Source organism: Pocillopora verrucosa, chromosome 10 (assembly GCF_036669915.1).
Source record: "Pocillopora verrucosa isolate sample1 chromosome 10, ASM3666991v2, whole genome shotgun sequence".
In the NCBI taxonomy this organism is placed as follows: domain Eukaryota; kingdom Metazoa; phylum Cnidaria; class Anthozoa; order Scleractinia; family Pocilloporidae; genus Pocillopora; species Pocillopora verrucosa.
The window spans coordinates 8,228,565-8,250,009 of record NC_089321.1 but is presented as its reverse complement, the minus strand read 5'-3'; the positions used below and the strand labels follow the sequence as shown (position 1 = coordinate 8,250,009).

At 39.7% G+C, this 21,445-nt stretch overlaps 2 protein-coding genes and 1 pseudogene across 2 annotated transcripts; 1 reads left to right on the top strand and 2 right to left on the bottom strand.

Annotated features, from left to right (window-relative positions):
* Nucleotides 1-264: 264 nt before the first annotated feature.
* Nucleotides 265-3,396, top strand: LOC131791688 (man(5)GlcNAc(2)-PP-dolichol translocation protein RFT1-like). Its single transcript, XM_059109054.2, has 3 exons — nucleotides 265-1,386; nucleotides 1,876-2,107; nucleotides 2,572-3,396. The coding sequence occupies exons 1-3, from the start codon at nucleotides 270-272 to the stop codon at nucleotides 2,858-2,860; spliced, it is 1,638 nt and encodes a 545-aa protein (XP_058965037.2). The 5' UTR covers nucleotides 265-269; the 3' UTR covers nucleotides 2,861-3,396.
* Nucleotides 3,397-3,431: 35 nt separating this feature from the next.
* Nucleotides 3,432-7,193, bottom strand: LOC131791710 (uncharacterized; annotated as a pseudogene).
* Nucleotides 7,194-8,610: 1,417 nt separating this feature from the next.
* LOC131791728 (uncharacterized) lies at nucleotides 8,611-21,264 on the bottom strand. Its single transcript, XM_059109110.2, has 9 exons — nucleotides 20,828-21,264; nucleotides 17,806-18,107; nucleotides 13,538-16,822; nucleotides 13,043-13,150; nucleotides 12,383-12,606; nucleotides 11,559-11,674; nucleotides 11,336-11,399; nucleotides 11,167-11,191; nucleotides 8,611-10,719 (listed from the first exon to the last, which is right to left on the bottom strand). The coding sequence occupies exons 1-9, from the start codon at nucleotides 20,932-20,934 to the stop codon at nucleotides 10,682-10,684; spliced, it is 4,269 nt and encodes a 1,422-aa protein (XP_058965093.1). The 5' UTR covers nucleotides 20,935-21,264; the 3' UTR covers nucleotides 8,611-10,681.
* Nucleotides 21,265-21,445: the final 181 nt, after the last annotated feature.

The following is a 21,445-nucleotide window of genomic DNA, read 5'->3' as shown; positions in this document are numbered from 1 at the left end:
TGACTGGAGACTGGGTTCAGTAGACTCTACGCACAGGACCGGGGAGGGTATAATAAACATATCCATTTTAATTGGCTACTTGAAACAGAAGATAGCTATTATAAACCAATAGAAATAATTCTTTTATTCAAAGGAAGGCTCACAACGTCAGTGTATATGACCAGCAGTTTTATGAAAAATATCAATAAAACAAGATAGTTTATTGGATAATATATTCCAGAACTGTCCAATCAGATTTGTCTTTGTTGCAGTCAAGCGATCGTAACAAAATGGCAGACGAGAAAGAAACCCTTGTTGGGAGCACTGTTCGTTCTGCTTCATACAATGTCATTGTGCAGGTTACATTTAGGATACTCACCTTTGTAATGAATGGCATCCTCTTACGCTACACCACGAAAGATATGATCGGAGTTGTGAACGTGCGACTGATGCTTCTCAATCAAACTATCGTCTTCGTTGCTCGCGAGGCATTCCGAAAAGCGTGTCTCAGCAAGTCAGCGGATAGAAGATGGACTCAGGTCATTAACCTTCTCTGGTGTGTGTTTCCTCTTGGTGTTGTATTGTCTTTCATTCTCAGTTATGTGTGGTTGTACTATCTAGAGATTCCTGATCCGGTTAAAATTGCAAATTACCCGTTAGCAGTGTTGGTTTTTGCAGCCAGTGGGTCAATCGAACTTTTGTCAGAGCAACTGTGGGTCGTTGCTCAAGCGTTTGTATTTTTGCGCCTTAAAGTTGTCATAGAAGGCATCGCAAACTTTGCACGATGTGTCATCACTTTGGGACTGGTAGTTTTTGTACCAGATCTTGGGATCATTGCATTTTGTATTGCACAAACGGCATTTTCAGTTTTGGTAATGGTTTTATACTACGTATATTTCATATACTATATCAAAACCGCCCCCAGATATAAAAATAACGAAGAAAGCGACTTTCCTCTTAGATCTTTGCGAGACTTTTTCCCAAGAACTCTATCAAGGAAGAGTTTTTTTAGTGGGGCACTGGCACATCTTACATGGAGCTTTTTTAAGCAATCCTTCTTGAAAAAGATTTTGACTGAAGGTGAACGCTATATTATGACACTTTTCAAGGTTTTGACATTTTCTCAACAAGGAATTTATGATGTGATTAACAATCTTGGTTCTCTGGTTGCTAGATGTGTCTTTATGCCAATAGAAGAGAGTTATTACACTTTCTTTGCATATACTTTGGAAAGAGGTAGCTCTGCTGAGAAACAAACACCTCAGTCAGCAAAAATGGCTTCGGATACATTGGAAGTTGTTCTGAAGTTTGTTGTTCTAGTTGGATTGACATTTTTGGTATTTGGCTACAGCTACTCATTCCTTCTGCTTGACATCTATGGAGGGAAAACTCTGAGCAGTGGAGAAGGTGATTTAGACATTGAAGTATCACATAATATATCCTGGCTGATGCAACAGCATTGGGGGGTTTTGGAATGGATAGAAACTGGAGCAAGGAAAGGAAATGGAAAATGTTACTGAAATCAAAATTTGGGTCAGGGTGCATGTTACAGATCATAACTCTTTGACCTCTAAGGGAGACTAGCATCTACATGTAATTTCTCCTGACAATATCATCCCCAAATCGCTCATTAGGGTCACAAGAATAGAGAAAATGATGACCAACTAAGAGAGCTCTTGATTGTTACCCAAATTCTCCTCATCAGCACCTTAGGAATGTATAGAAAATAGTATACAGAAAATGCATTTTGATGTTAGGATGTAAAGGGTTAATAGCGGTAGCAGTGCTTTTTTGAGTGAAATATTTTATGTGAGAATCAGCTGTGGAAAGTGCAGTAGGATAGTTTCTTAGCTACCCTATCTACCAGTAACTAATCAATTTTTATGTTCATTTTAGGTCCCTCTCTGCTGCGATGGTATTGTGTTTACGTATTGATTATTGCTGTCAATGGCATGACAGAGTGCTTCATGTTTGCAACCATGAGCAAAGATGATGTTGACTCCTACAATTACAAAATGATGGCATTCTCAGCAGTGTTCTTAGCAGCATCTTGGTATCTCACTATTTTTGGGAGTGTTGGATTTGTCATAGCTAACTGCCTTAACATGCTCCTGCGTATTTATCACAGGTTAGTAAGTTGTTGATTGTACTATGTTCCTCCAATTAAGTTTATCTCTTCAAAGGTGTTTTGTGAGCAGATATTTGAATTTTGGAAACCTGAGCTAAAGTCATTGTCAGAATCAAGTAAATTATGCAGTCCTGATTTAATCATTCACTGAAGCTGCTGAACTGTCCTTTACACCCCACAAGAACACTCCTTTGACTGTGTAATCTTATTGTCCATGTTAGAGTATTCCTGAAAAGAACTGTGGTTGGTAAAAGTGACAAACATTTTGAAAAACCTCAGTGCAAGCCATTTCTAGAGTCTGTGATGATTCAGTAGACAACCTATGTCCAGATGACCACTTTTTCATGATAGACTTACACTCCCACATCCAATCTGATTACAGAAAAAAAAGAAAAAAAAAAAAAAAGCTCCTTTAACCAAGTCTTGAGAACGTCTCACTTCTTTCTCTATCTTTTGTTTTTCAGTCTTATATTTATCTACAACTATTACAAGTCAGCCCCTCATCTCAAACCTTTACAAGGACTTTTCCCATCACCTCTAGTTTTGATTGCATTTGCCTTGTCCTGGGGCATAACTGCAACTTCAGAAGCAAAGCTATGTTGTGAACATGGATGGTATTACCGCATTCTTCACATTGGAATTGGTGGTGTTTGTTTGTTGACTGTGGCAGTGTTGGTTTTCTTAAAGGAAAAAACTTTGGTGAATTTTATGTTGGAACACTGGCTTGGGAGAATAAAGAAGAAAGAGGAGTAGAAGAAATAAATTTTTTGGTTGGCTTGAGCAAAGAGATTCAATGACCGAAATAAGATAAATTAGAGTGCAACTGAAATTGCAAATCCTCTACCTTTCTCTCATTCATTTGCAGTAGATCCTGGAATAATTGTATCTTGTTCTTGTGTGCCATTCCTTTAACATGTCTACAAAATAAGATCCAACAGGAAGGGAAAATAGACCACCCTATATCCCAATCCGTTTCTTTCCCTAGCAATGTAGCAAAATTAACTGGGAAACTTTTTCATGTGCAAAGTGAAGCTTATTTACACATCCATTATATCAAAACAAATGTTCTTCTGAACGGTGTCATTTTTAATCTGGTGATGTATGTAGCAGTATGGTACCATTCCAGCTGGGCTAAATAAAAATTATTCATAATAAGGTAAAAGAATTAAACGTCAAGTGTGACCAAACTTTATGATGCATTTAAAGGTAAGAGCTACACTCATCTCTGCTTTAGTCTGGTAACCTACGTGCTAATTTTTCGGAAGTTTACTGTATAACCATATTGAAAACGGTGTATTTCAAATGGCTTAAATAAAAATATTTTATGAAAATGTCCTGAAAATCGTCATGGTGTTGGTATTTCTTTATAACCAGGTCCGTGTAAGTTTAATAGGTAATTTAGTGTTAACAACTGAGTTGAAAACGTAAATTGGCCACCGTAAAGAGTACTCTTTAAATTACCTGCTATACTCTCCCACCGACGAAGCACCACAGTTTCTTTAGAAACTTACCCCCTTTATTCACGTGTAAGTTTAATGATAGGTGTATAGTGTGGTCGTATAAGGTTCGAGGTACCAAGCTTTTGAGAAAGAGCAATTTCAATGCAATTTAGAAACGATTGAAACAAATGCTTATAAGTCGCCAGCGTTTTTAGCGATTGATGACGTTCACGTCAACTGATTCTTAGTTCTTTTACTCAACTTTGGTTTAGTTCGTGGTACTCGCTCAAAATGATCTGTTTTAAAGGTAAAAGCACAGTGGTATATTAACGAAGATGTACTCTCAATTACGAGAAGATGTGCAATTCAGTCAAAATAAACAGGGTTGAAGAACATGGGTCACCGTCTTCGTCGTCCGAAAAACCTCAATCTTGTATCTTTCTGCGCCGTCGCAAAGTCAACACAACCTCGATCGGCCAAGATATAGCTATCTGTGTTACGCATACCCAATCCCACCGCTGTTGAACCAAAACTGCTGTCGCACAAGACGAGAAAATCGCTTTCAGCTAACAAGACATGATCCACTAACATAGCAATAATGCCTTCCGTGGCCATCTCTGTGCCATAAATTGTAGAGTTATTTTCTATTTCTTGAGTAAAATTATATTTTGTGCGGTTTAGGCAATATGCAGTTACATTTAATATTTCGACATTGTAGCACACTAGAGTTGTGTTAGTTTCATCCGTGTAGTTACACTGTGCCGTAAAGTTGAAGATTGTGGTGTTGAAGAGAATATCCAGGTGTAAGATTGTTAAATTGGTCGCGACTACCTTGTGTGGATAGATTTCTTGAACTAAAGTTCTCACTTGCTCGTTATCAGTGGAGAGAAACCAACGGACTTTTTCTCGTCCGTCTGTCTCGTTCAAAAATAGTTCGTTCTCTACTTTAGTTGCGCATTCGAAGAATTTTGAAACGTTTCTGGCATTCCATGTGCGGACGTTTTCGGAAGAGAAATAATCAAATTGGTCGTCCCCTGTTCGTATGTGTACCCCAATAACTGGCCCTTTATCAAACTGTAACTGCGCTCTCATTTCGTTCAGTTTACTTTCCAAAGCTTCCGACTTTGAGAACAAAAAGTCAAACGCACATCCTATGAGATTAAACTTTGGTGTGTTGGAAATCAAGGGTGTTATTCCTAAGTCTTTGGCGCGCTTCATAAGAAATGGATTGTTTTTTATCCCACCCTCGGCGAAGTACCATATCGTGGTTATTTCTTCCACCGGCCAGTCAAAAAATTGCTTTAAATCTGTAGAAGTGAACCATTTTTTAAAGTGTTTTGGTTCTTGAATAATGTACCCTTCAGCTTCGCGAACGTCCGTTTTCGTAGATCCCCAATAGTGTTTTCGTATTTGTAATCCCGTGCAGATATCAATGGGTTCGCTGTAATTCCATTGGATGTTTCGCGGTGTCAGATGATTTTCTATTGGTTCAGGCGCACGCCAATCAATCAGAAAAGCCCTGTCAGTAAGAACTGAGAGGTAAAATAGCGATGCTACAGCTCTGAGTCTGTTTCCATAACCACAACAACCTTTTCGAGTGCCATGACATAGATACACGAGATAATTTTCTTGGCGACGCCTGCTTAGAATATCGTCATGTAATTTACGGTATTTGTCCTGCCATCCACTTCCACATATCTCAACTGTCTGTTTACGATACCACGAATCAAAGTTGAATTTCGTCCTCGATAGAGGACTTGGTGCAGTTGAAGATTTTCGTTGTAAATCTGAATACTTGATATTCTTCATTTCTCTTAAAGTTCCTTGAACTTTTCTGACCGTGGATTTCACACTTTTGGTTTGAAGATTTGAACTTCTTGGAATGACGTGACCTTTTCTTTGGAAACTTTCTATTTTTGAAAGTTTCGTTTACTTCTTTTTGTCGGAATAAATAAGTCTTTCATCGAGGAAAAGAACGATTCATTCTTCAATTCTGGAGCAGTTTGTTCGCTTTTCGAGGATTTCCTCTTTCCGGTAGGCGGGGAAAGTTTTACACTTGCTTTCGAATTGATATGAACTTTTGTTTGTTTGGAACTTTCTGTGGAAAAACTTTTGCCATGTCAGAAAAATTATTGTATTGTTAATATTTTTCATCTGTGAGGGAAGGGTAGTCTCAAGGTTAATTTTCGTTTCAACGACGACTGGCTTTGAACTCCTCCCATCTTCCTCTCTATTTTCGGAGCTAGCGAAATACTGGATGACAGTATCAGCATTTAAGTTCACAAACTGCCCTGTGAAGGGAAGGAGAAAATACTTAATACTCAATACTAACATATGGCCCGTCTGACACCGCGCGCGCAATCCCATAGTAAACCAAAGTGTTTGGCCAGACGTGTTGACGTGAGCCGGTCCGGAAAAAGCCGTCTGGCCCTATAGAACACGGCGAAACCTTGAAGGGAAACACAAACGAGCGCGCCCGTTCATTGCGTTCATATGATAAAATGCTTTTAGACTGAGTTTGGTCGGGCCGAACGGCATAATATTAAGCTCGCGGTCATGACGCACGGACTTCCCGTCCAGCCCTCCCACAAGGTCAATAAGAACCTGATATGTAAAGGTGAAGGCATAGTTTTCCACGAGTAGGTCTCTAAGATCATCTTTTCGGTTTAACAGCTTTTTAAGCAGCAGTAACTGCTTCTCAGAAACTATAAGGTAGTGGGCCTTACTTTGTACTGTAAAATACTGCGTTGTTCCGAAATAGTAAGCAAGTATTCCCAATGCTATTAAAACCAGGACCAAAAAAAGTAAAAGCTCTCGGTGGCATGTCCAGGACTTCGGAGAATTTTATGTTGTCTGACCAATACCAATTCGTTTAAGTTAACTTTCCTAAAACAGTCAAAAAGCAATAAAATAACTTCGGTATGTTTGGATCAAGCAATCCCTGGGCGAGGAAGAACGAGGACCTTCCGAAGAAAAACCGGAGACTTTTCGGGAGATGGTGGCGGAGATATCGTAGCAACCGTGATATTTTATGTAACTTAAGAATGACTTGCGTGGTTGCAGACAATTTGTTTCTTAAAGCCTGAAAGCACGCCGCCTAGCCACTATAACGTTCATACATGCGCAAAAGTTTGACCGCTAAATATATTTAAGCGTCTTGTCTAAGTCCTAAAGATCACAGTCGTTCGACTGTACCCTTCACAAGAGCGCATCGATTTAGTCTATCAATAAATGCTTCGGAATGCCTAGATCAGTTCTTTGATTTAGAGTCAAAAGATTATTAGTTTTCAAACACTGTGTGTACCGCCGGCATGCCTGCAGGATATTTAATAGGCGAATACTCAATCCATTCATTACAACTGATCGCTGATAATTTGCTCGATTGTAGATTGTTTTCAGTGAGTAAGACAGAAAACTTACCTCAACTCGTTTGAAGTTTCTTCCATTCTCATAAAATACTAAACTGGATTGAAGTCGCTGATTCGTGGTGAGAAAGGAATGCCGATTGTGTTACTCATATCTGTGCGCTACTGAGGCCAAGAATTCCTCCCATAGAACCTTACGTATCAAGGAAGATCGATGTTCCCTCCTGACACGACTTGATATCAGTGGTCAAATGTATCAAAGTGCAGTATTCATTGTCAACATTCGTGTTTTTTTTTTTCAGGAACTGAGCTGTCAGGTTGAAATTTGCATAATTTCATCATAATAGGTATGTTAATCACGTCCCTGTTTACTCAGATTTTAAAAATCATATCTTCGCCTTGATTGGTACCTGCAGTGCAGCCGTCTTATTAGGGCAAGTTAAGGTTAAGAAAAAGTCACGATCGTTTATACGCTTGGCGCCATTTTCGTTTTAAGCATTTTGAAAATAAGCGTAGAAAGTTGTATGCAGTACTACTAAAAACTTCGAAGTCATTCTTATCGAAAAACTAGTGGTAATTCTCTCTCAAATTCCTTGCCTGTTTGAAAAAATGCTGCCATTGAGAAGGTCAATCAAAATCTCCGAAGAGTGAATATAGGGAACGGTAAAGACTGACTTCAAATCAGTGACTGAAGATTGAGCCGCTTTAAGTATTGCCAAAATTGGGAATACTTAAAATGGCTCCATTAATTCTCCTGTAAGAATTAAAGTTATGGCCTAATCTTGATCCTTACTGAGAAATTAATAGAGCCACTTTTAAGTACTCCCAATTTTAATAGCAAAGTCACGAAATTTCGGGCCTTCTTGGAGGAGAGTCTCAATGTGGTGATGGCTTTGACGGTGAACGGTCAATACTTTGGCCATTTTACAGCTAACGGTTTTTATCATTCCGTTGTTGTGACCAGAAATTTTTTCTACGATAAGCTTTTTAACGACTATCGGTTGAAATTTGTCAATTTTTACGCCTAACGGCTAATTGTCTTGGCTTTTTTACGGCTATCGATTGAACCCCATCGAGACCCTCTTGGAACTTTTACCTGGCGTAGTCTGTACCAGGTGTTCATCGAGTAAAACGGTGCAAGATCCGTGAAATAGCAAACGGCACGATTTTCGCGACCCAACCTCCCTCGGCTTTTCACTCCTCCACTATTATCGCGCCGTTTACTATCGTACTTCGTTTTACTTATTGGACGTTTGGAAGGGCGTGGCTAGATGGGGGGAGGTCCTTGGGTGCCCGTTATCCTGTAGAACACAGCGTGGAGGTCGACATGACAATCTGTTGAGTACCCTCCGTTTGACAGTGTGATCCCCCCTTTGAATATATGTTGCATTGGTTACGCCCCTGTTACTTTTCCTGCGATGGATTTTACTCTGGAATGAGTTGGGGAGGAGGAGGGGGGATGGGGGGAGGAGGAGGAGGGGGGGAGAGGGAGGGAATCTGAAAATACTCAAGGGCGGTCAATTAGCGATGACGTCTAGTGAAAATTGAACACGATGCGGCGTAGGGCCAAGGTCCCTAGGAGTTTACATTTCGTGGGTCTACAGTTCGCGTTCACTTTTCCAGATCAGATTTCTTTCTCCCTTTGATTCAATTCAAGGAAAACCATTGACACTTACAACAAAGAACTACTAAATTTTAACACGTTAATTTTAATGATTGAAGTTAGCATCTGTTCAACTTTAGTCCGTAACTACTTTGGAGAAAGCTGAGCAATTAGATCCAAGAATTCGAATTGGATCAACACCCAAATCGACGATAAATTAGTAACCACTGAAAAAATTTAATTACAGCTATGTACAATACCAAGTTCCCTTACAAAAATAAACCCGACTAATTTATACACCCGTTTGTGCCCGGGTATCATAAACAGGCCAGGTTTTCATGGATCTACAGACATCGTTATAGCGTAACTTCGAGAAAAGCACTCGGAATAATACGCAATGTACCATGTTGGTCGGCGAATTGCGTGACATGAGCTATTACTACGGCTGTCAATTAAGTGGTCACGCAACGCTTGGTATTGCGGAGAAAATCTTTGAGCTGCTGTCCCATTTAAGAACAAAGAAGGGTGGGACTCTGAGACTGTACAAAAGAAATTTACATGCTGTACCAAATTCATGCGGAAAGACTCGGGCAACAAACTATTATTTACAGGTGGCAATTTCTTGCCATAAAATCATCCGTTGATTTGATGAAACGCCTACAGGAAGACTACTCAACACTATTTAATTTCATGTGAATACTATCCCCTCCCCTCAAAAAAAGGTACGAACCACCTGCCCTGCCCCCCCACCCCACCCCGCAAGAAATACATTGGGACTCTCATGTGTGGTTTGAAGGAACTACTTCATAGTTCGTATATCTAAAAAATTAAGCCTCAGTTTTTCAAAATCGCCTTTAACATGTCGAGTTTAAGTATCAGTTTAAGTATCACCTTTTACTTTGGGCTCTCCTCCCTAATGTTTACTTTCTGTAGTGAGTTATGTTAGTACGTCAGTATAGACACCTACAGTCAGTTTTTTGAGTCTGTGAAAAACTGTTCAAAATACTTAAACGTAGGTAAGTGATAACAAGGCAAAATTGAACAAGCAACTTCAAGTCAATCACAAGAAATATAAGTACATTTTGTTCCATTTTTATCAGTTTCACTGCGTCAGGACCAAGGTACAGAAAATAGCACAAATATACGGACAAATAAAACATAAAGATGTGCCAATTCGAAGAGGAGGATTGCGAGAAACAGGCGTGGACTAGGAGGTGCAAAGAAAACGATAAACAAACGATTACTAGAAAATACGTCAATTCCTGCGAAAAAAAAGTTTCATCAAAATTAAATAAATATTCCTCCAGGATGGTCAATCTAAGATTCCCGGTGGGTCGCGTTCCATATCGTTGTAAATGAACCATGAAAAGTAGGTCGTGCACACAAAGTCGAAGCTTACTTGGAGCCAAAAATAAAACAAGAAACAAATCGCTTAGTTTAGTGGCTTGCCGCTGTACGGGAAATGAGCCCACACTCATTCCTTTTTTTAGTCTTGGGAGGATCGAAGTCCGCATTCGAGAGGACGGCGAACATCGAGCTAATATTGACAATAATAATAAGTAAAATAATAATAATAATAATAATAATAATAACAATAATTATAAAAAACACTCGCAACACGACAAAAAAAAACAGAAGACACAAGTCAAACCACAAAAGAAGAGTTTGTTTGCCTTATAGATTAAAGCCTCGACTTCGAGTACTCGACCCAGTTTTCTAACCGTGGGTTACTGGTTAGCAGAATACGCATATCATACTGTGACCATCGTCCCCTTAGCCAATTAAATGACATAGGGTCGGCTGCACGTTTTTGCTTCGATTTTTTAAAAGATACTTATACACATGGCCCTGATTGAAATTATTACATATCAATTAAGTTTTCCTGTGTTTTTTTAGTCTACAAAAGATTGCAGAATTAGGATTAATTGCTAAGAAACTCATTATGGAGAAAAGGTTCTGTTTCTCTTCCTGCTCAAAAAATTGGCTCTAAAGATAAAAAGTTATTTGTAGTAAATGAGTACTTCATAACCACTAACTTCCTGTGTACTTAGCTTGCGTGTTTGGTTTAGTACCAGTAATATATTACTACTTGTCTATAATATAAGCACAAATTCTACGAGACCCACTTAAAAAGAATTCAAATACGATTCAATTGCTGCTTGCGTCGTCATCTAAGGCGTTTCTTTTTGGCTTTCGATCTGGAAGCTAAAAAAAAAACAAAACAAAAGACCATTAGAAAACAACAAGACTTAACAAATAAGATCTAACGTTACGTAAAAATTGCTTCAACGACCAAGCGACCACGGGAAGTTATCGACATCGTTGAATCTCGCAGTACACACACGATGCCTGTCATATAAAAGTTTGGTATATTGTAGCTTACTCGCGAGATAGATAAGTTAACATATTTATACAAATTCAGAACTGGCCAGGTTAAAATTTTATTTGTAATTTCAGTTTTTTCCTTTTTTCATGACACATGACATGACCCCGTGTTGGACGCGCCGCTATGTGTCAAGAATTCGAGCAAACACTTACAACAAAAAGTTGATCTCCGTGTGTTTACTCGGCAGTTCACCGGCTGCTGTCGAGTACGAATTAGAATTCCGAAGTTTCATCGAAAAAAGAGTTATTGAAACGAGGTTAACTCACCTTGCCTACCTCGAAGACGTTCCCTCTAAATTAAAAAAACACAGAAAGCATATAATTAAAAGAAACGCTTAAATTCAAACCACAGAAAATTATCACCAGCCATTTCTAAAAGAAGAAAAAAAAAAAAACTCAAACATATACAGCTTGTCTCAGGTTGTATTCCACTCACCACATCGAGAGCCTCTAAAGCCTCACTAATTGCTTGTTCCAACCCAATCCTTGCCTTCTTAGCCCTAAAATGTATAGAACTTTACATCAGACAACTAAAATAATACAGCGCTAGAAAGGTCCTGAGAGGTTATTCAATTCACGCGCAAGTTCGGAAACGTTCGCTCATCAATTGGCGCACACTCGGGTTGTTCTTGGGTAATTTATCTACGAACGTCACTTACTTGTACTTTTTCTTGCGAGCTTTGTCGTCGAGTGTTCTAAGTCCTTCAGAGAGAGTCTTGAGTCTATCCACTTCAACTTGACTGAATGTATGGTCACCAAACCACATCACCCACCGCTGAAATATGACAGATACAAATACATTATATCACATCGTAAATTTTGCGAGATGCGGTGGCCTGAAAACTAGAACAAGCTGTCCGACCGTTATAACTGGCCGAGGTGACTATAATTTGTTCTTGGGAAATACCTCTCACCACCCTGGCCAGAAGTATGAACCAGTGCCTCTCTCCATCCTGATCAGGAGTGTGAATTGTTTGAGAAACCAACTAGTGATCGAGCGAAACCTGTGGTGGACTAGACTCTAGAGCGAGTAGCAAATTTATTGGTCACCTCATATTGCAAAAACCGGGAAAGACGAGGCATGCTGTCCGTCGTTGGAACTATCTAAAAGACTCGTTGTTCATCCAGTTTCATCAAATTTCAGTCCACTTAAAACACAGTTGGTATAAAGGCCATATGAGATTGAATTATAGTAAAATGCTAAGATAAGACGAAACAAAAACATTTCTCTGTTAAGGGACCCAACGAGTGTTATCACCTCAGGCTGAAACAACTTTCATAGAAAAATCAAAATTTTCATGAAAAGGTAAGCGAGAGTTTGGAATCTTGGACTAACTCGTAATTTGCATTCTGCCGCATTCTCTCAAAAATGCGAGCGTAAATTTACAGTGAATGATATAGAAAATGTAGTCATTTCGGCATCAACTCAATGATCAACTTGACACTTCACGTCAACTTACGAAAAGAAATACTTTCCAGATACCTTTCCATCATCAGGTCTTCCTTTCCCAACCTCGCTTGCATCCACGACCTTGCCCGGCCAAGATGGCAGTCCCCTCGCCTGTGCCCATACAATATCACCGATATCAAACTGGGGTCTTGTAATGGGTACGGAAGGCCCACGCAGACATTCTTGGTTATTGGGCGTGTTAGATGACATGGGATTCGTCTTGACATTAGGAAACGCGTTGTCAGTGACCATTTGTACTGAAAAGTTAAAAGGAAAGAAAGATGATGTTTTTGAGTTAGTTACTCGGGAAATCAAAATTCGTGATGCTCATGACCACAGACGAACCCGTGAACTTTTGTTTGGTACTAAGGTTGCCCCATCACATATCCTGCATTGGAAGCAAGCAATTAAGACACACACACATTCTCTCTCTCTCTCTCTCTTGCGCGCGTGCGCGTTACTGGCAATTCCGTAGAGCACCTGCACATGTAACAAGCGGATAAGCACCTCGGATACTCTCTGAAATTCTCCTACTTGACACTTTCAGCTTATCTTATCCATCACAACCTTCCTTGTTCCTTTTTAAGTTACTTTTTCCCTCACTACAATGTCTTCACTTCCTAGATTTTATTTCCAGGTTTCCTCCTATTCAAACGTAGTTTTCTACGTCGTCTACTATTTGCTTATTCTCACCACTTTGGTCTCGTGATCTCTCTTTTTGATTGGCTGAAACGTCTCCGTTATACACCGAGTGAGACTGGCGCTTGTCGCTGACTGGTTCATTGTCGCTGTTTGCTAATCCTGCAAAAAAGTGTGCTATGAAGTGAACTTTATCAAATCGTATCAAATGAACAGCAGTTTACTTAATATACAGGCTGAACAATGACCAAACTGTATTTCGTCTCATATCTCCCAATGTGGGAAAACCCGGATTTAGGCCCTCTGACCACAGGATCTGGTCTGCAATTCTCCACCCAAGCTTCTAACCCTTTCCAACTAGTTTAGTTGAGAGAATTTGGCATTAAATCACCATATCGCTTGCTTGCTGAATAAAGCATCAATTTCGTAAAAATAAAAAGGAAAAATAGAAAAAATCTCGCCCTAACTTCTGAGGTTTAAGGGTACAACCGATACTCAGAGTTCTCTTAGAAACCATCTCTGGTAAATGGTGGCAGGATTATAACTTACCTCTGCTGCCGTTTTCGTTGTTTAAGTTGCTACATTTTTTGCTGGTTACATTTTCTTCCCCTGATTGGTGGTTTACAGGGGAAGGTGAATCGTTTTTTGACACCGTACGATCACCTATTTCATTGTCCTCCTCCTCCTCATCGTCTCTCTCTGGGCTGCAATACGCTTCTATGGCCTCACAAGATCTCTTCAGACCCAGTAGCGGATATGCTTCATAATACGCTGACTCATCATATTTCGCCTTTTTGGATTGATCACTAGAGTCACTATAAGAAGCTCTCTTAGGAGCGCAAGAAGTATCAGATGAAGACGTTTTCGTCGGGTGACTTTCATTCACACTTAACGATTGACAACGAGACGGAACGCTTTCTACGTTGCTTCTACCGCTTGAAAGGGATGAATCACTCTTTGGTGACGCGCGGCAAGCAGATACCCCCTGATTAGGAGGAAGCATAGTCAGTGGTGAGTTCAAGGGAGACGTAACTCCAGGAAGCCTGGGCGACGGGCTGAAACTTGGTGTTTTGGGCGCAGTCACAGACGAAGTACTGACTTCCATACAGCTACTTCTGCTTGATGGAACAGAAAAAGCACTTGAATTAGCCACACTGCAAGCCCCTGTGCTTGTACTCTCAGGAGTACTGCATCTTCGTTGATTTGTTGCTCCAGTTAAACTTTTAGTTCCACACCATGAAGATAGGTGTGGAGCAGGTCCTGATACATCCACCCTTTGACTACTGTGGCTTGTAGCCGTATGACTGGAGGGAGGAGAGAATGCACTGCCAGGATGTGGGGTGGGAGCTGAAGAAGAGTGAGTTGTACTTCCTGAGCTGGTGCTAAACGGCATCGCCACATACCCGGGCACGGCGTGGGAATCTGAGCTACTACAGGCCCCATATTGATGAGGTGTAGTGGCAGATGTGACGAAACTACAAGCTGGTGACGGCGTAGATGATGTCACGGACGGAGTTGTACTGGCACTTGGCGCCGCAAAATTCACAGAAAACGGAAAGCGAGGAGGGTTGACTTGGCCGAACGCGACATATGGCATTGCAGCAACGACAGCTGTCTGTTGTTGATGAGTGTTAGCTTGACTTACGCTACTAACAGAGGGTGATTGTGTACCGTATGATCCAGGTTTCGCTGTATTTAGTGGATATTTAACGGTGTAATCTCCAAGATTAAGAACTGTCTGCCCCATTTGACCGTTTCCACCTGATTGAGGATGCATCGTTCCCATCGATAACATCCTTTGTGCAGCAAATTGCACTGGGGCGTTGCCTTGCACAGCACCCCTTGGCAAAAATGGGGTGTACGCACTTGCTAAATGAGCCAGAGTTTGGGAAAACCTTGGAGACGCAGCTGGTGCAATGGGAACAAATGACTCAAATGCTGCAGCGATTGCTGCATTTTGATTATTGTAAGAGTACGACGCTACTGGGGTTGCCGCAGCAACAGCCGCAGCCGCAGCAGCTGTTGCTGATGGAGACGTTGCTGTTGTTGGTGCGGATTGACCAGGCTGGTTTGGCATAGATTGCGTTAAGGCAGCGGGCATCACAATGCCAAGCATATAGGGGTTCGTGGGGTACATCGTATGAGGGATCCCTCCTGGTGTATTAGATGATGCAGCCTTGTTCACATTAGTTGTAGCAAGAAATGTCGCTGGAATAGCCCCTTGGTAAAGTGCTCCATGAAGTTGATAAGCGCCCTTCAGCTGGCTTGAATCCACATTCATTTGGAATACTTGATTTCCGTTGCCTTGAAAGAAAACACCTCCCTGAGCTTGCGATGCTGTGATCTGCAAGGATGGTATTTGAGACGAGCCAGCTGTATGCTGCGCCTGTCCATAGATGCTCACAGGAGCTGATGTTTGAGCCGAACTTTGAGCCATGGTGGCAGCTGTAACATTCTGCTGTTGACTTGTTGTTGCAAGTGGCGCTTGGCTGCCAAAGGCACCTGACGAAATGGGGTATCCTGGCAGTTGTGGCGAAGGCCTGTGAGCTGGTACCTTCTGGGACACACTTGGTGGTAAATGACTCACTTGGACGCCATGAAGCAAAGCTGTTGTCACTTGGGTTGTTTCCTTGTTTGCTGCAGACTTACTACGAGAGGAAGCACTACTCGCAGACTGAGATCCTCTTAAGCTGTGATTGAGTGCGGCATTTGTTGTGCTGGTAATATTTTTTACAGTAGTAGTTATACTTGGTGAAGTTGAAGTAACAGCGCTACCTTGCTCATTCATTATTGCATCTTTAAGCACACTATGGAATAACGCTGGTGCTTGAACAGTAGTTGCGACACTTGGTGTAGACAGTGCGGGAGATTTCGATGCATTACTGGCTGCCTGCTTCTTCTCAGAAGAGGGAACAGAAGCAGCGGCAGTAGAAGTCGTTTGATATGTTCGTTGAATAAGGTCACTAACACCAGGTTTTACGGCATCAGCTGAGGGATTGGATGCCTTCGCAGCAGCAGCAGCTTTGAGAGTCGCTGCAACTGTTTTTCTTGGTCCATAAGATTTCGTTGCTTTGCTGGTGCGTGGAGCAGACACTTTGGGTGTAGCTTTGACATCAGGAAGTTTATTAATATTGGCAACTGACTTTACACCCTGTGTGCCAGTTGAAATTGTTGTTGTGCTTGTGGACACCATTGATGCCACTGAACTTGATATTGTTAACCTGCTAGGTTCCTTACTATTGGATGGCAAATTGGTTGAGGGAGTATTTGCTGCACCAAAGATCAAAGAACTAGTACTCTTTGGCAGAGTATTTTCTGTTTGGTCTTTAATCGGTTGTGATGCTGCAGCAACTGCTGTGTGCTGATGACTGACAACTACTGTGGTTGCAACAGAGGCTGTAGTTTTAGTAACTTCCATTACAGTCTGTCCCATTGTAGCCAAAGTAGTAACAGCTGATGTAGTTGCTGAGACACTGTGGCTTGGAGCTGAGTTAACACTAGCTGTTGTAGTGGCTGTCTTTGATGGATGTGCTGTCACTGCTGCTATAGGAGAGCCGTTTACCACACTTGTTACAGTACTACTCACCAACTTAGTATTCCCCAGGCCTGCTCCTGGGTTAAAGAGTTTTGAACTACTCACAATGGTCGCAAAGCTTGGCAAGGGGCCCTGTTCAACTGCAATGTTGGCTGGAACACTCTGGACAGGACTGTTGGCAATGGAGCTTGGAACAGGAAGAGGAATGTTGTGGAGTGGTGAGGTTGATCTGTCAAGGTCATGCTTTAGTACAGCAACTCTCCGTGACTTGGATAAGGGATTGCGAGGTCTTCCTGGACCTGAAAACAATACCATCATGACAAAGCCAAAATAAGTTACAAAGTAAAAGCTTTAAAATCTGTGTGTTAACCCTTTAACTCCCAAGATCTGATAGTCAATTCCCCCCTCCAGCTATTACATATTTCCTTGTAAATTAGTTACAAGAATTTGGTGTTAGATCAAGACGACAACTTCTAATTGATATGTTTGAATATTCTCATTACTCTGACGAAGGGCTAACGCTCGAAACGTCAGCTTTTTACTCTTTACGGAGGCTAATTTACGTTTTCAACCCAGTTGTTAACACTAAATTACCTGCTATACTCTCCCACCGACGCAGCACCACAGTTTCTTTAGAAACTTACCCCTTTATTCTTTTCTCATTACCTGTTGGCTGGATAATGTATGGATATTGCAGGGAGAATTTAGATGTTAATCACTTCTGGGAGTTAAAGGGTTAATCACCCAAATACTGGTGACTAAGAAACAAGAAGGAGAGAAAGAGGAAAGAAAAGAAAAGCAAAATGGCTAATAAATTGATAACAGGATTGATAGCGTATTTATTTAAAGCAATACTTAAAGAGGCAACCAAAAGGGCCATCATGGCAAGTAAGAAAAAGATTATCACTTTTCCTCAAATTTAATGACACTCAGTCAAAATACACTGAACACTTGAAATAAACTGTAAACTATCATATAAAGGGGGTAAGTTTCCAAAGAAACTGTGGTACTGCATCGGTGGGAGAGTATAGCAGGTAATTTAGTGTGAACAACTGAGTTGAAAATGTAAATTGGCCACCATAAAGAGTAAAAAAGCTGACGTTTTGAGTGTAAGCCCTTTGCAATTGCTCTGATTGCGAAGGGCTAATGCTCGAAATGTCAGCTTTTTTGCCCTTTACAATGGCCAATTTGCGTTTTCAACTCAGTTGTTAACTCTAAATTACCTGTAAACTATCATAGTTTTTCTACAGCATTTTTGCCTATCAATGTTCACATACAATACCTCTTTTAGGGGCCACTGCTGAAAATCCTGACAGTTTGGCATCACTAGCTTCATTTCCTGTGGCTTCTGATGACTGCTGAAGGTTGTTTGAAACATCCAAATAGTCAATAACACAGTGTTTGCACCCTGATTGCAAAGGTTCTGCTCTGCTGTTCACTAGAATAGGCTTGCTTGGAATTCTTGCATCAAAGTTGAACACTTTGTGAATGAAAAAGGGACACTCCAGTCCACATTTACAGGTTCCATCTGTCTTGAGATACTCAATCACATTTTCTAAGGACCTCAATCGGCTGTTGTTTGGACTGAAGAGTAATGAAATTATTAGTAAAAATATTCTTTGCCAATTTTTCTGGAAGTATATTTCTGTTGGCTCTTTGCAAAATATTTCCTTGAACTTCAGAAATACCAGCAAAATAACAGTTTCACCCCTGAATCAAACATTAAGGTCATGAGAATAAAGGAAGGAAGGGATTGTGAACTCAAGAAGCTCTTGACTTTGAGTCAAATTCTCCTGTTAAGTAATATTGGAAATGTATAGAGAACGCATATTGAACTTACACACAGATGTTAGGGTGTTAACAGTTACTGTTAGCTGAGTACCCAAAAGGTCTTGAAGTTTTAGTGAAGTGAGTAAATTTACTTAAACAATGTGAGGAAATAAGTAGAAAAGATGTTCATGTGTATGTATTGTTTAAAAAAAAATGGCAAGATAATAAAAACTTAAAGTTATTTTAGTTAAACATTTTAAAATCAGTCTAAAGGAAAATAAGCCTCTTTATAAAAAATTCAGTGATGATCCGACAGAAATTTTTTTAACATTTGTGTATTTAATATGCTATGGGTACAAGTGATTTTTTGAAAATCTAAATGCAATCTGAGAAATTCAAATGCAGAGCCAATTTAAACAAATATTTTACACTTTTTCTATTCCCACAAAAATTACTGCACAAGAAAATGCAGAAATTCTCCTCTAATGATTTCGAGAGAAAATAGGACAATAAGATAACACCTTTCCTAGTGTTTTCATAGACACTTAAAGAATGGACTTCATAACTTCTATTGCATTCTGTCACCTTTCACTACATTTTTCACTGGCCTAACAGGAACAAAATACTTTTCTCAGAAAACAGTAAAATGTAATCATTACAATAATAGTGCTTATTTTTTAACACAAACAGACCATGAATATACCTTTCAATTTTACTGCTACACAACCTTAAAAGTCAAATATCATTTTAAATGGATTTCCAGTGATTACAGCAAAATGTAATAACATTAGCAGAGAAAAGTCCATTATTGGAAATTGACATTAATTGTGACTGACAAACTGGGCTTGATATTTCAGAAATGATAGATGGAAACTCATTTAAGAAAAAAAAATTAAATGAATACTTTATCAATTTACAGATACATAAATACAAAGATTCACCAAAAGTGAAAATTACTTTAATTAGATATTATAATTTGAAGGTCAAGCACCTATGAAAATGACTTTTTTTGACAGATGTTCTTAATGCAGTTTTTTCACTTTTCAATAAAAGCAATAATTGTAGTTTCCATGTCTGCCTTAATGACCACATAGAAATGGAAATAGCAATCATAAAACAAACACATCACGGCAAGAGTTCAGTGACAAATTTTTAACCATTTTTCTCAATTCTGCTAATTAAACAGGTTATTATCCAACTGTGCAAAGTAGAGTACAAATAATGTGCAAATAGAGTACAAATATCCTGCAACATTGTGCAGTTGGTTATTTTTTACTGTAAAAACTATGTTTAACCAGTCCGCTTTGCACACTACACTTCTCTATCCACTTTGCTTTTCCAGCCAGAAATGAGTAGAAAGACTTAGCAGAAAAAAAGCAGTTGGATGATAAATAACTTACTGGACATTTTGGCGTGTTGTATTGCTGAGTATTTTCACTTGTTATTTGTATTTTCACAAGCCTGTTGGGCAAGTCAAAATACAGCACAACTTGTAACAATACTCAGTGATACTATACACCAAAACATCTAATACGATATATTTATAATCCAGTACTGTTTTACATATAAATTGTTTGTCAGAGAGGTGAATTACAACTCAGATCAACACAATCTTTGTCCCATTTTCATATATTTGTCTCAGAATCTGGTTAACCCCCAGTCCCATTTCCCTAGTTTGACAATACTGAACATGTATATTTAGTCAGGCAAAAATCAGGAAAAGTGTTTCCTTGTGTGTTTCATATTTTTGTGATGGTGTGCAATAAATGTTATATTGTTATTTTCTATTAGTAAATACTAGGATGGTCAAGTAAAAGGTAATATTCCTATGTGCCAAGGACTATTCTAGTAAGAGAGGCTATGCTTTAATATGTAAAATAAGGGTTTGTAAGGCCTTCCAATACTACAATTGGCATGATTAAGAAAACAAATATTCCTTTCCTTCTCAACATATACCATTTCCACATGTTAAAATATATTGCCTGCTTTTCAACTTTTTATCAAAACTCAAATAACTAAATTTTTCTCTTATACGTGATCCTATTTACAGAAAAAAATTATCTTTCATTCAAACTTCATTCTAAAATCAGATCGATTAGTTATAAATATCAAGCACCGCGTTCGAGAGGAATGTTTGAATAAAGCCACGGCAATAAAAAAAATATCATAGAAACCCTTCAATGCAAAAAAGGAACATTCGGTGTATGAAAATTTGCGAAAAAAAATATATCGATCGCAACAGATACTAGAGGCCGGCAGAAGTAAATTCAACGTAGAAACGCCGAAGAAAAAAGTTTTGTGGAATCAGATTTTGGTTTACTTTAAGACTTTCAGACTGTATTTGCTGAAATTCAATTTGTTTATTATGCTCCGACAGAGCGCCGTCAAATAATAATAATAAAGAGATTCCATTGACAGTTCACAGGATGAGTGAAATTAACCAAGTTTAGGCTACTGTTCAGATGAAGTTAACCTTTCATCGATTCACACGCAGAAAAAAGACAGTGGATGAAAAAGCCACAAATACGACATACCTGATGTACAAAATGGAACCATTTTCAAGAATCCGGCTCCAGCCTCGTGGAATTTCAATGCATTTAGGTCCATTGATGGCTTGTTCACTGGTTCCTTGATCACTCATGATAATCCATGAAAATATCTTATCCTCTTAATCGAGTGTACAAGCCAACCCTCCAAGAATCCCACAACGTGACATTTAGCGAACAATAGATGCTTCGATAGCGGGAACTCGCTGGCGGTAACTGTATTCAAACACAAGTTTCTGTGGTGCCCAAAGCGAATCCGCACGCTCAGTGTGACCATCCACAATGCATTACCCCTCTAAACAGAGATGGCTTTAACTCTTTTAGGTCGTTATACCGGTCAGTGTTCAAAATATGATGCCAAATTACCTATAATCACATGTGAGATGAAACAATTCTCCACTAGAAAAAGACCGCCATATTGGATATGCGTGTCGCGTTCTATATTCACGGGGGCCTCCGCTGAAAGAAATATTTGATACGCTGGCTCCTATCTCGAAGCCTTTCACTATTTTTCGTTTTTTCAAGTAGCAGGATTGTCATAACCTCTACCTTCGTCTCCTTTTATTCAGGAAAATGCCTTTTTCCTCGAAAAACCCTTTTAAAACA